Here is a 13464-nt window from a genome sequence, read left to right on the forward strand (position 1 = left end):
TTCATGTTTACAACCTTGTCCATGTTTACAAATAATGCTAGCAACGACTCAACATCGGCTGATCTCCAGTGCAGAACTTCTGCCATGGCTGCCATCAGCAGTGGCAGATTTCGATGGACATTCCCGCCAATCTTCAACAAATGCACTCAGCTTTCTATCACACCTTCTTACAACTTACAGTGACATATCATTTACAGTGAAACCATAAGGAAGATTGTTTTTATGGATGGCAAGTTGTTTATATTGAGGAACACAACGTTTCGGTGTATATCCAAACTCTTTCATCAGAATCTACAAACTTCCAGATAACAAAACAGAGGTGCATAGTTATGTGTCTTTGTTGTCATATTGGAATTCCCAGCAGTATTAATCTGAAATGTCAGATCTCCAGATTAACAAGCTTTTAATGTATATGACTACAGCAGATGTAAGAAGACACAATTACAGTCGGACGTTCTTTACCATTATGCACCACAGTGATAACACCCCATTCCATCAAGTGGGGTGTGTGTGATGCATCACACAGAAAAACATGTGGGTGGTGTGTGCTGCTAAAATTTATCACAAAAATTTAGGTTTGTTATTGATGTCTGTGTGTTAAATATTGTTACATAAAATGCAGATCATCAAAATATGATACAGTCCTGAATACAAACCCACTGTCCCCTAACCCTCTGATAGAGAAATCCCTCCTGAATGTTAAACACTTGTTGAACATAAAAATCGTTTTATACTAAGTATATAAAATTCAACAATGGAACCAACATGAGCTGTAAGCATGCGGTAGTGATTGGTTGTCATGTTTGATTAAGTTCTCTCAGTACTCCCTTTCTTCATGCCAGGCTTCATTTGACATGTTAATATGCTACATACTCCCTCCATAGTTCAGATTATAAGGCACATTGGGTTCTTTGTTTCAAGATTCATGAAAAACAATTGTTCAGGAACCGTAAGACTTTGCCTTATTGGCAGCATCTCTTGCCCGTTGAATGATCCCAGAACATTTTTCTCGACGAAGGAGTTTGTTCCCTTCGAAGTACCCCTCGTTACGCGGCAATCCATGTGTCTTGTCCGAGAATGTGATCAGACCTGAAACAAAGCAACACAAAGTGATCATTTTATTGTTTGAGTGAATAAACGTAAACTGTTATTTTACTTTTTAGCAGACATCAGACAGCTGTACATGAGGGATTAAAACCGACTCTGGGGTTTTGTTTGAAAAAGTTAGCTAGCGACAGAGGGAAATTAGGGAGGGGACTTATGAACCGACCAAATATATACTTTAGATATAATTTCAATATTTGGTATTTACTGTTGAAATCGACTGGGATGTGACTGGCAGTTGATACATTGCCTTGTACGAGCTACCCGTGTCCTGCACGTGCTACCTGTGACCTGCACGTACTACCTGTGTCCTGCACATGTGCTGCCCGCACTACCCGTCTTGTGAGGAACACATGGTTCATACTGACAAACAATCTTATTCTTCACAGCGATCCTTCGTAGCCTAGTGGATAAAACCACCAAGCTAGTAAGCGAAGGGTTGCAGGTTCGAAACAAGGCATCTGCCCAATATATTGGAAGTTTACAATAATGTGATATTCAGCAATAGCAGACAAAGTTATATCAATCTTCAAAACTTGTACCAGTCAAATAATTCAAAGTCAAGGGCTATTATTAATATAAATCCTCGGGAAAATCCCTGGGATCCAGGCAATTCTGTAGAAAATCCCTAGGATTTCTTGGAGAATGTCTGCGAAACTGCCTGTAGAGGTTTACTCAGTAAAAGGAGAACCTGGCGAGACAATAGTGTGAGGTCACTAGAGGTTTATAAGCAAAGGACGACAATATGTAAGCCAGATGCCTCTTTGATCATGTGGACAAGGCGCCGACCTCACATAAGAAAGTGTTTTTCTAATCCAATGATAGGACTCAGAAATTTATGGCCCCTTCATTGATGCTGAAAACATTCACAGACATGATGAGACTTAGCAGCCTATTTTCAGGGTCAGGAGGAGCCTTCTGTTGACAGGGAATATGTACAGAGTTTTGAATCATCCTATAGATGACATCGGTACGTCATCAGCTTGGATACAAGCTGTGAGAACAAAGCTTGTCATGCAAATAAATACAGCAAAAAGTCCATCAAGTCCGCTTTAGTTTCCTGACAGATGAGGTGATGGAATCAAATTCATCAGAGATATTGGTACTTTATTAATTTGACACTGGAAGCTTCAAACATCCATGAAACCTAAATGGTTAAAAAAGTTAGTTGTCATGGTAACTCACCCATGCCCCAGATCTTTCCTTCCTTGAACTCTCCCTCAAACCGCATGTTGTCGCAGCGAGTGAAGATCCCGTAGCCGTTGAACTTGCCCTGTCTGAACTCACCCTCATACCTGCAATAAACCACACACAGGTGATGCTCCTCACATACAGATGATGACTTCTATATACAGGTGACAAATCTCACATGCAGGTGTTGACTTTTATATACAGGGGACACCTCTCACATGCAGGTGAGGACTTCTATGTACAGGTGACACCTCTCACATACAGGTGATTACTTCTATATACAGGTGACACCTCTCACATACAGGTGAGGACTTCTATATACAGGTGACACCTCTCACATACAGGTGAGGACTTCTATATACAGGTGACACCTCTCACATGCAGGTGAGGACTTCTATGTACAGGTGACACCTCTCACATACAGGTGATTACTTCTATATACAGGTGACACCTCTCACATACAGGTGAGGACTTCTATATACAGGTGACACCTCTCACATACAGGTGAGGACTTCTATGTACAGGTGACAACTCTCACATACAGGTGATTACTTCTATATACAGGTGACACCTCTCACATACAGGTGAGGACTTCTATATACAGGTGACACCTCTCACATACAGGTGAGGACTTCTATATTCAGGTGACAACTCTCACATACAGGCTAGGAAATATATAGTTTGACCCAGCTTTACTGAGATGAAACTATTAAAGAACCACTTCAAAAGCTTAATGTTAAATGAATATCTTAAGTTTCGAGACCTAACCCCTTTCCCCAAACCCCAGAGACAGTGGGGTAGCTTAGTGGTTAAGGCGTTTGCTTGTAACACCAAATAACCGGGTTTGATTACCCACATGGGCACAATGTGTGAAGCCCATTTCTCGTGACCCCTGTCGTGATATTGCTGGGATATTGCTAAAAGCAGCATAAAACTAAACTCACTCCCCCAACCCAAAAACGGTTATGAAAGTGTTGAATTCCAGATGTCTGGGGCATGGTTTGGCGCCCTACCTTGTGGCCACACCAGATGTATTTATTGACAACTGCTAACAGCAAATGAATAGCAGTGGAGTTTTACTTCATTCAGTTACTATAAAAACACTGAAAAAATCAGTGAACTAATCTTATCCAATGGAAATCCTGCTGGCTCTTCAACTTCGCCATCCCCAAACTGAAGAAATTAAAATTTTATCCTATATCAAACTTTAGAACTGGCTACTGTGTTTTAAATTTCAAAACTTATTCAGCTCCAATTCCTATGAAACTGAAACTTTGACATACAACTATAGCTTCCATTATAGCCATTATACTTAGCCTCAATACATGTGAATAAAGTTGGACTAGCAAGCATGTTAATTTCACAAGTTGCTCGAGAAAAACTACAGAACTACCTGGAACCATCTGGGAACCTCATGACTCCATTCCCTGTACACAAGCCATTGTCAAACATCCCCCCAGAACTCTGACCCATCAGCAAACTTCATATGTCCGTAACCATGGCGTTGACCATTTTCACTCCAATTGCCCGAGTAGGAGCTTCCATCAGGGTATTTATAGGAGCTGGCCATATTGCTGATTGAGATGCAAGAATCACTGAAATATAATCAATAACATGTATAACTAAACGAGACACAGATTAACAATACTGTTATCAATACTTGGTGTTGTACAGAGACTGTAGCATTAATATGGTTATGGCTACTCAAAGTTCAGGAAACAAAGTTCACAGAACACAAATTGGGGTTCAAAATGTTAACTTTTGAACTGAAAAAGACTGACCCATGGTTCTGTAAATAATAATAATAATAAAACATTTAAGAAATGTTCATTCTGTGAATTATTGCCAAACTTACAAGTAGAGGTGTTATTGTGGAAAACACCAACGTCAAATCCACTAATTTTGACAGTTCCGACTCTGTTCGCAGTTATTGCGTTCGTTGTGATCAGCACCTCACTGTTGTTCAATCTTCGATGTCTAAGGGCTTGAAAAATCACTATGACAATTACACAAGAGTGTTATCAGAACAGTCTCGTTCGTGTTCATGCGATATGACTAATGTCACGATCTTGTGTTTTGGTAAGCCAGATTTAGTTACCTACCTGTCTGTCACCTTTTGTTTACCTGCCCACGTGCATCGGTGTTACTGAACTGTCCAACACAATGTCCAAATTATCGTGTATTCCGATTGTAATCTATCGAACTTACAAATTAAACCCGATCTTACCTTAGCCCACCTGACAAGGGCGTGGCAAGTCCTGTGAGTTGGGGTACGTTCTCTTCCTGGTTCTCACCTGTACGTAAAACGTCACGAGTTTGGAGGTCACCCAAATTTGCACCTGTACACAAAACGTCACGGATTCGGGGGTCATGGAATCATGACGTAAGCGGCAGTGTACGGTCAACATGGTTGATTGCGGGAGCCCGCAGTGTGCTCAAGAGCGGCGAAATTTTAGGAAAGAATTACTCTCATGGAGCAAGAAAATTCCCGTCACCATTGGTAAGTGCCTTATTCTAACGATTCCGATAGTTTTCCGCCCTTTAGAAGTCTTCTGGGAGCCTGTTTGAGTCGGAAACTCGCGGCTCATCATTGTCAAATTTTCGCCAATATTTGGTCATCCCTGGGCTCGATCGATACAACGGCACCTTCCGCAGTCAAAAAGAATACTGGCTTATTTTTTGGCGTCGTAGAGGACCAGGCAGTGAAATTGTTGCTTTGTTATCTCAGACTGTTGATTAAACCAGAACAAATCAAAATTTCCCGCTTTTCCGTGTAAGCTTACCTTGATGACTATACAAAATTGATCCTTTTTCACCCAAATTTCCCAAACCATATTGTGCATCATTTTCATAACCGCCATATTTGTGCCCTTATAAAGATTCATCACAATAGCCATATCAAATTCATCTCCGGACATGGTTTCACAGGTGGGGGAATTATTTCGGTGAGGTTTTATATTTGGAAGTTTACCTTTGTGTTATTGATCTTTTTGTAACATAGGTAAGACGAACAACGATCGATGGCTTTTGATGTAGGTTACTGTGCAAGACGTGACCTCGCCCGCACTATGCTAATGAGCCTGTTGAGCGGCTTACTCCGTAGCCTTGGTTTGGTGATGGTGCCACGCTTGGTGCCACAAGACGACAACAGTCACTGGGGGTGAGGTTTTGGAGGCAGGGGAGGGGCAAACGGATGGCTTGATGCGGACCACAGCTTACCGCAGGGCAGGAGAACTGCGACTAATAATTTATTTAAGAGATGTTTGGACATGTTTACAAATTTCGTAGATATGAGTTTTTGAATGTTTTTAATTATGATAATGCAGCTTGTTTATTGATTCTGTTGTAGTTTTCGTTCTGTCATTGTTGGAAGTGTATGGAGGTCACAGTCAGAGTATGTCTGTTTCCATTTTACTAACAGGCCAGTTCTTGAGTTGTCCTATGGGGAAATTATTTTTTAGGGACAGTTTGAGATTAGGAAAATGTCATATGTGGTTCTGAAGAGCTGGGGGGCATATGTAAATTAGATAATGTTTTAGCAGCAGACTGTGTTTTTACATAATCAGATTTTGAGTTGAGAACAAATCATACAAGGAATTGTTTGGGTTTTAGTTGTTGGTATTTTTACAGTACGAATGAGTTAAAATATCATCAGACCCAAATACCCATGTTTTTCTCACCTTACTTAGTGCCATTCCCATTGAGTATTGGCACACAGAAATCAACATGTTGGTTAGGCATCCCAAACATGGGCTACCGTGAATCATGGAATAGTGACTAACAACTGGATGGTTGCAAACCTTAAGCTGTTGAGTAATCATGGTGACGAGAATGAAGAGCGATAATATTTTATGTATATTAATGAAAAGGGGATACAGTTTTTAAATTTCAAAATTAAGATTTTGATGTAAATCATAAAGATCATAGACTATGGATCCTTGCATGGAATGCAACACAGTGTATTGTATGTATCCCTAGGTAGGAAAACTTTAAAAACAAATGTTCCAAACTTGTGATTTTCTTACTATAAGACGTATCTTCTTTCAAGGAAGAATGTACAAATATGCATATTATAATTCCAAACTTGGGATTTGAATGATGGTTCTTATCTTTTAATCCTAGGAAGGTTCTTTGTTCAAAGAATATCTGACTATGCATGGAACCTTTTCAGTCTTCTTTATGAATTTGTTTGTTTTGAAATTTAAGTCAACTCTGCAAAACCATAACATTGGTTACCATATAACTCTTTCAACATAGGTTTGGGCATTTTTTAATTTAGACTAAGGAATTTGTGTTGATATTTGTTGCCTCTGAGGAAGTGGTTAAACTGTAAAGGATTGTTTTCAGATGGCTGTGGCATCTTTGCTATGGGTGAGTGGTGGTATGGTGGGGATTGTTATGATTCCTAATGGTATGGGTTCGGTTGGGGGTTTATTATAATTCCTAATGCTTCCTGCCAACTGAAATTTAACTTGGATTATCGACATCTATAGCTGGTCGGTGTGTGACCATCCAAAGGCTGTAAGGGTCAGAACCATCTCAACTTGTGGACCTGCCATAGATAAATAATACTTGGAAGCTGATCAGAAAGATGGCATAGACATGTTGAAAAATTAGCAGTAAGTTCTATCATGGCAATGTTGGAAAAATTAAACTTTAATTCCTGTTCTGGAAATGATGAAAAAATTTAACAGTAATTTCTATAATGGAAATATTGAAAAAAATTGAACTTTTATTTCTATAATGAAAATGCTGAAAAAATGAAACAGGAAGTTTAATTATGGAAATGTTAAAACACTGTAGATAATGTGTTTTATCATGATAAATGATGTATATGAATATCAGCATTAATATGTATGAGTAACACAGTCATATGGTTGAAGGGTTGTGTGGACACAGGTTTAAGTATACACAATAAAACTGGATTTCAAGTTCCTGGTTGAAAGGGGGATAGCCAGGGGCATTTAATATACAATAGATTTGTTTTGTAGCATTAACATGACAGCAGGTTATAGCTCAGTCTAAACAGGTTCAATAATAGCATATTATATTTTCTGAAATAGTTGTTTTTAAGTTCACTGAGTCCGAAAGATTTTGCACATTATCACCTTTGTCTGAATGATCTCATGTCATTCAATCAAGAAGCTTTATATATTTTGTACCGTTCCCAAATTTAGAAAAATAAATTAAGGGCACAATTTAACACATTTTAAACAATATTTTGACCTCTATAATATATATTAGGCATATGCACTCACAATTAATGCTGTAAAAGACTTATTATCCCTTACGACTTGCCTGACATTGATAATTGAAACTTTGAGGCGAACAGCTTCCAAACAAAACACTTGCCATGTACGGAATGTAAACAATTGCTCCGTACATCGAAAACTGTCACACACGGTGTTGTTGGTGTTTGCCGAACTGGTTGATATTCGTAAAGAGCGCTCCAAGGGACATAACTATATGGTGTTCGCTTAAAATAATGGTCAGCCGATAGAGAGCATGCGGGTCGATTCAATGCAACGTTACATTAATTCATTTGAACCTTTTACTTTATGTTGTAATCTAAATACGTTTTTTGGATAAAGTGTAAGGTAGCTTCCCTGAGGGCTGATAGTTAGTATTATTGAGAGAAATGAATTATGTATTTTTAGAGAAGTGTGGTGTGAAATAGTGCCCTTAACAACAGTCTGTCAGTATCACAGAAAAGACAACCTGTAGAAATACAAGATGTTTTGGCATATATTTATTTCCTGTTTTCTTTCCTTAACTTATAAACAGGAATTAAACAGTTATTTTAGGGCTTGTTATCACGATGCTGGTTGTCGTCAGACCTGCTGAATGAGATTTCGTGATCAGTCAGCAGTGGTAAAATTCAGAGAATTCATGTCCTGCTTAAAATTCTTTTAATGTGGATGAAATCTGCAAGTAGAAAATTTCACAATTGTTCACAATGTACTGTATTTTTGTATCTTGGGTCCTTTACAGAAGTTTGTGCCCAATAATTATATTATTATATCATATGTAATATTTTTCAGCCAAAGTAATGGCTTGGTATGGTTCACTGAGTCTGTACTAAACTCAACCTATACCAGTGTAAAACACTTCGCACAATAATTGTCTTGAACAAACTTGTTTAATCAGCATACTGCATTTGTCATAGCTTATTAGAAAAGTTATTAAATCTTCAAAGATTATGACATGAAATATTACTCAAAAGAAAATTAAGAAATAATCATACATCACTCTTTTCAAGTATGAACAACAGTTTTGTACTCGTCCAGACATATAATATTTTCCCTTGAACAATGAATTGTTAGCTGTTATGTGTCCTAAGTAAATATTAATAATTTCTGCAATCTTTCTTATATATATTTCCTCAAAGTAATTATTTTTTTCCATCTTTATTCATGCCTGCCTATTAATGCTCACATGCTCAAGCATGAGCCTTGAACATTTTTTTACAAGTAATATCATTGTTGAAAAAATCTTTTCATCCTGTTTAGTGTTCAAAGCGTGTTTTTCCTCGTCAACCACACCATCCCCTACTTGAAACATATTTCGGCCTTTTCTTCACATAATCATTTACTTTCTCCGTCACATTTGAGTGTATGTAACAAGTCACAACCAAAATGGCAATATAATGACCTATCTTTAATAATTTGTTTCGCCCTTCTGTGCAAACACATTTTTCTGTTTGATTCTGCCAAATACACTGTCTGTTTTTTTCATAAATGAGTGTATTTTATTATCATCACTAAGAACTTGAAAGATATGAAAATATATTTTTTAGTTCAAATTTTTCCTGTACATATTTAAATTTCTTTTATTAAAGATGAATTTGTCTGATTGAAATATGTTCTTGCCCCAAGTGTTTGTTCACTTCAGCTTCACAATGTAAATGTGGCCAGTCTTAAATCCTAACGGTGTAATGATACAGTTTATCAATTTCTAAGAATATGTGTCCTTGCATATCATGTTTTATTGATTTAACATTTTTTTATTGAAAACAAGTTTTATTGAATAATGCCATGGTGAAGACACCTAGCTTAAGGCTTTCTCCCCTACAGTATCCCATTTCCGTTCTTGAAATTTGAAAGAAGATGGCGTATGAGCGCTTGAAGTAAGAGTATTGTATCAGGATACAAACTGTATGACACTCAAATGATTGGTGTACATATTGTATCATGGTTTCGTTGTATCTTAACTCCCCTGTAAATGCAAGCGGATGAGTGGATTTTTCAAGACTATGAACAGTTTGACTTGAATGTTTGGATTTGAGCTTCCTGTGGGCAAGAGAGAAACTTCTATGCATTTATGTTGTTTATGTTTATTTATCTGAAGATCGAAGGGCTATTACCTGAAAAGGATAAAGAAATCTGGTAAATACCAGATATATTGTGAGATATAATCAAATGCAGATAATAAACTTGCACTAACTTTTCACATAGCACATGAAAAACATGAAATTTGTTTACAAATCCGGGTTACTTAAGTGTGCCAAAAGTGTGTCTAACCACAACGTTCAATAAAGAAAAATGGGTACAAAGTGTTACATGGCAGAAAAAGTAAGAAATCGTATTACAGGCATGGCCTATTGCAGTTGCAAGACACCAGTAAATCTAAAAGTGTGATATCCCAATGGGTGCAGTGTTTCCGTTATAGTATGACCAGAAATTATTGAGAATTTTAGGAATATGTTTAATTGGATTTCTAGTATAAACAACCTTGACCAGCTTTCAAGTGCTAGGGTTTCGTGCGGTGGGTAGACTAATGGTTAAAGCTTTGGCTCGTCACGCGCCCGAAGACCCGGGTTCGAATCCCCACATGGGTACTATGTTTGAAGCCCATTTCTGCTGTCCCCTGCCTTGATGTTGCTGGAATATTGCTAAAAGCGGCGTAAAACCAAACTCAGTCAGTCAGTGCTTGGTTTCATTCAAGAGAGACAAATCCATTAATCCGTTTTCATTAGTTTGTGAAGAGTTATTCCCCTTTGTTTACTTGCTAGCAGATGACATTTTCAGTGATCCTCAGTATGGATGATTTAGAGAAGAGGAAGTTGATTTTAGAGTATTGTAACAAGGATATCAGATCAGCTAAAGTGATTTCAAGTAGAACAGGCATCCCTTTGTCCACTGTTTATTGTGTTTTGAAAAATATTGCAAATGGATATGGCATTGAGCACCAGGGAGGCGCAGGTAGGCCCAGAAAATTGACTGACGGTGACAGGAGGTGGCTTGGTATTCTTGTTTCTAAAAACAAACGAAGGAGTTTAGAAAACGTAAGGCTGGATATCATTGATAGAGGAACTGTGGCTGTCTGTAAGGAGACAATTAGAACTGAGCTGCATGCAATGGTTTGGCAGAAAAGTCGAGGAATTCCATCACCAATCATGAAACCTGAACAAAAGGAGCGAAGGTTGAACTGGTGCTTACAGCATAGAAATTTTAACTGGGACAATGTGATTTTCTCAGATGAAAGATCTCTGTGGCTGTTTCCTAATACACTGAAATTCTTGACCAAACAAACTGAAAAACCTTTGTATCAGCACCCAAAGTACAGTCCGAAATTTAACGTGTGTTGTGGCATATCTGTGTTAGGGGCAACGCCCCTCTGTGTATTTGAAGGGAATAGGAACAGTGAGCGGTACACAGATATTCTCGAGGGACATTTACTTCGATCTGCTCACGTGGATTTTCCAGCAGGACAACAATCCAAAACATCGTTCAAAGCATTCACAGGCCTGGTTTCGGACCCAAAATATGACATTATTAGATTGGCCAAGCTATAGCCCTGACCTAAATCCAATAGAAAATGTTTGGGGACTTATGAAGGAAAGTGTCAATAAGAAAAATCTGACAAATATTGCTGAAATGAAAGAAGAGGTGGTCCGATATTGGGACAGCATGGACCACGACTTTCTAACTTCTTTGATCAGTAGTATGCCCCGCTGCATTGAAGCCTGCATTGCTGCCCATGGTGACTTGACAAAATACTAACTGTTCACCTGTCTTTGAATCTGGAGTTATGTTCTGCTAATATGCACATTTAATAGGTGAGTACTGAGTGAAAAAAAAAAAAAATTACAATCTTAAATTCTCAATAATTTCTGGTTTTCCTGTGTCTCTGGTATATATTGGACTTTGACCGGTACAAAGTTAGAATGTGCAGTAATTTCAAAGGCTGTCGGTCATCGTGTCTGGCAAATTTTAAAATCAATTTTCTAATTAACTCTGTCAATTTTATTTCTCCTCGAAAAAGATTACGTTTTCACAATGACATTGAGGTGTTGTCAACTAAAGACTAGCAGTTTTGGAAAACTCCAAGGATAAAAATAGCAGCATTGATGCATTGCGCTAGCCTCTACAATTCTGATTGGCTGTTAGGGTGCAAGGTCTCGTGCACAATGAAAAGCGTGATCACTTGACCAGTAAAATTTACAAGTGACCGGTATTTGAAATGCTAGCCAGTCACAATGTCCAGCTGTAAAAATATGCCAGCGGAAACACTGGGATGGAACCTTATCTGCAAACGGATGGCTTTAACCCTAGGGTGGGTAGAGGAAGGCCTAGAAGTACCACCTCCCCAGCAGGATCCAATTGTTCACACAGTTGTGTTGAACAGATTCATTTTTGCACAAAAACTTGAGAACAACTTCAAATCTGTCACGGGAATTTAACCTTGAAGAAATTCAGTTGAAACAGACTGAAAAATTCAGGTCTGAAATCAAGATGTCCTCCAGAGACATACATAGGCCATTGTAGACTGTGGCGCTCAACACCAGCATGTTTGAAGTCAGCATGGAGAGGCTGCTCTCCTGCAGCAGCCTGTGTGGTAGGTATGCTGGTGGCAGCATCATGGCATTACATCAACAGGATAGATCTGACGATTGTGTACAGGAACATGACCGGAAAACATTATGTGGACCTTGGATATTTCATTTGGTCATCATCAGATTTTGCCTGATGTGGAGTCGGAAATTTGAGTTCCTGGGCCCCGTTCCTCAAAGCGACCGTAGTTCTACCACATTCGTAAGTCTATGTTGAAGTATGGGAGTTACGATCATCTTAGCATTGCGATCGCTTTGAGGAATGGGGCCCAGAATGGCAAAGTAGAGTTCATGTTGCAGTGGACTGAATCAGCAAGATGTCCACATATTGTCCTGGCCTGTCAAACTACCAGACGTGTCACCATTTTCTCTTTCTTTCTTTTTTTATCTTTTTTCTTTCTTTTTTTTTTTCTTCCAGATAAAGACCTGTTATATTTAGAGGTCCATGCCCAACCTGTCACCATTTTCACTTGTTTCTTGGGATTGTGCAGCAGTGTTTAGTAACCTGGGGTGGATAGAAGCATTCTGACATTTATGTTTATGGGAAAAGATAGGATATTTTGAACAGACTATTTGACTTGTAGAGTTGCCTTTGGATGATGATAGAGCAAGACTCCTTTTCAAATAAGTACAGAGCTATATGTGTTTCTCCTGTCATTATCCCATTGTTCCATCTTGGCTATTTATATTTGGTTGGATTAACCTATTACCATGTACACAACTAGAGTAATTGATGTAATTACTCAATTACAAATCAAACAATGCCATCGACATGAAAAGCACATGGTAGATTTAATGACATTGGATGATGTCTGCATGAGATAGAGTTGTGATGAGAATGCAGGACTTCAAGAGAGTTTTAATTGAGATACATGTATTTGAGATAGGAAGAACACATTTGTGAGAGTTTTATTATGGACACATCTGTTGGAGATGGGATGTTGGCCTTCATGAGGGTTTTATTATGGACACATCTATTGAGATGGGATGTTGGCCTTCATGAGAGTTTTATTATGGACACATCTGTTGGAGATGGGATGTTGGCCTTCATGAGCGTTTTATTATGGACACATCTGTTGGAGATGGGATGTTGGCCTTCATGAGAGTTTTATTATGGACACATCTATTGGAGATGGGATGTTGGCCTTCATGAGAGTTTTATTATGGACACATCTGTTGGAGATGGGATGTTGGCCTTCATGAGCGCTTTTCTATTATGGACACATGAGAGTATTGAGATGGATGTTGGCCTTCATGAGAGTTTTATTATGGACACATCTGTTGGAGATGGGATGTTGGCCTTCATGAGAGTTTTATTATGGACACATCTGTTGGAG

At 38.5% G+C, this 13464-nt stretch overlaps 2 protein-coding genes across 2 annotated transcripts in view; one reads left to right on the plus strand and one right to left on the minus strand.

Annotated features, from left to right (window-relative positions):
• LOC124284817 (MORN repeat-containing protein 4-like) lies at positions 1-4622 on the minus strand. Its single transcript, XM_046720938.1, is given in 5 exon segments — positions 1-1089; positions 2290-2399; positions 3689-3750; positions 3752-3890; positions 4523-4622. Coding segments are annotated over 4 exon segments (435 nt in total). The 5' UTR covers positions 3866-3890; positions 4523-4622; the 3' UTR covers positions 1-940.
• The window catches only part of LOC124284819, a 27746-nt gene continuing 18899 nt past the window's right edge, over positions 4618-13464 (plus strand). The window contains 1 exon segment of the mRNA XM_046720940.1: positions 4618-4795. Within this exon segment, the coding sequence (XP_046576896.1) occupies positions 4702-4795 (94 nt within the window). The 5' untranslated portion in view covers positions 4618-4701.

The sequence above is a fragment of the Haliotis rubra genome, unplaced genomic scaffold (assembly GCF_003918875.1).
Source record: "Haliotis rubra isolate DU_JTF1 unplaced genomic scaffold, ASM391887v1 Scf345, whole genome shotgun sequence".
NCBI classification, from domain to species: Eukaryota; Metazoa; Mollusca; class Gastropoda; order Lepetellida; family Haliotidae; genus Haliotis; species Haliotis rubra.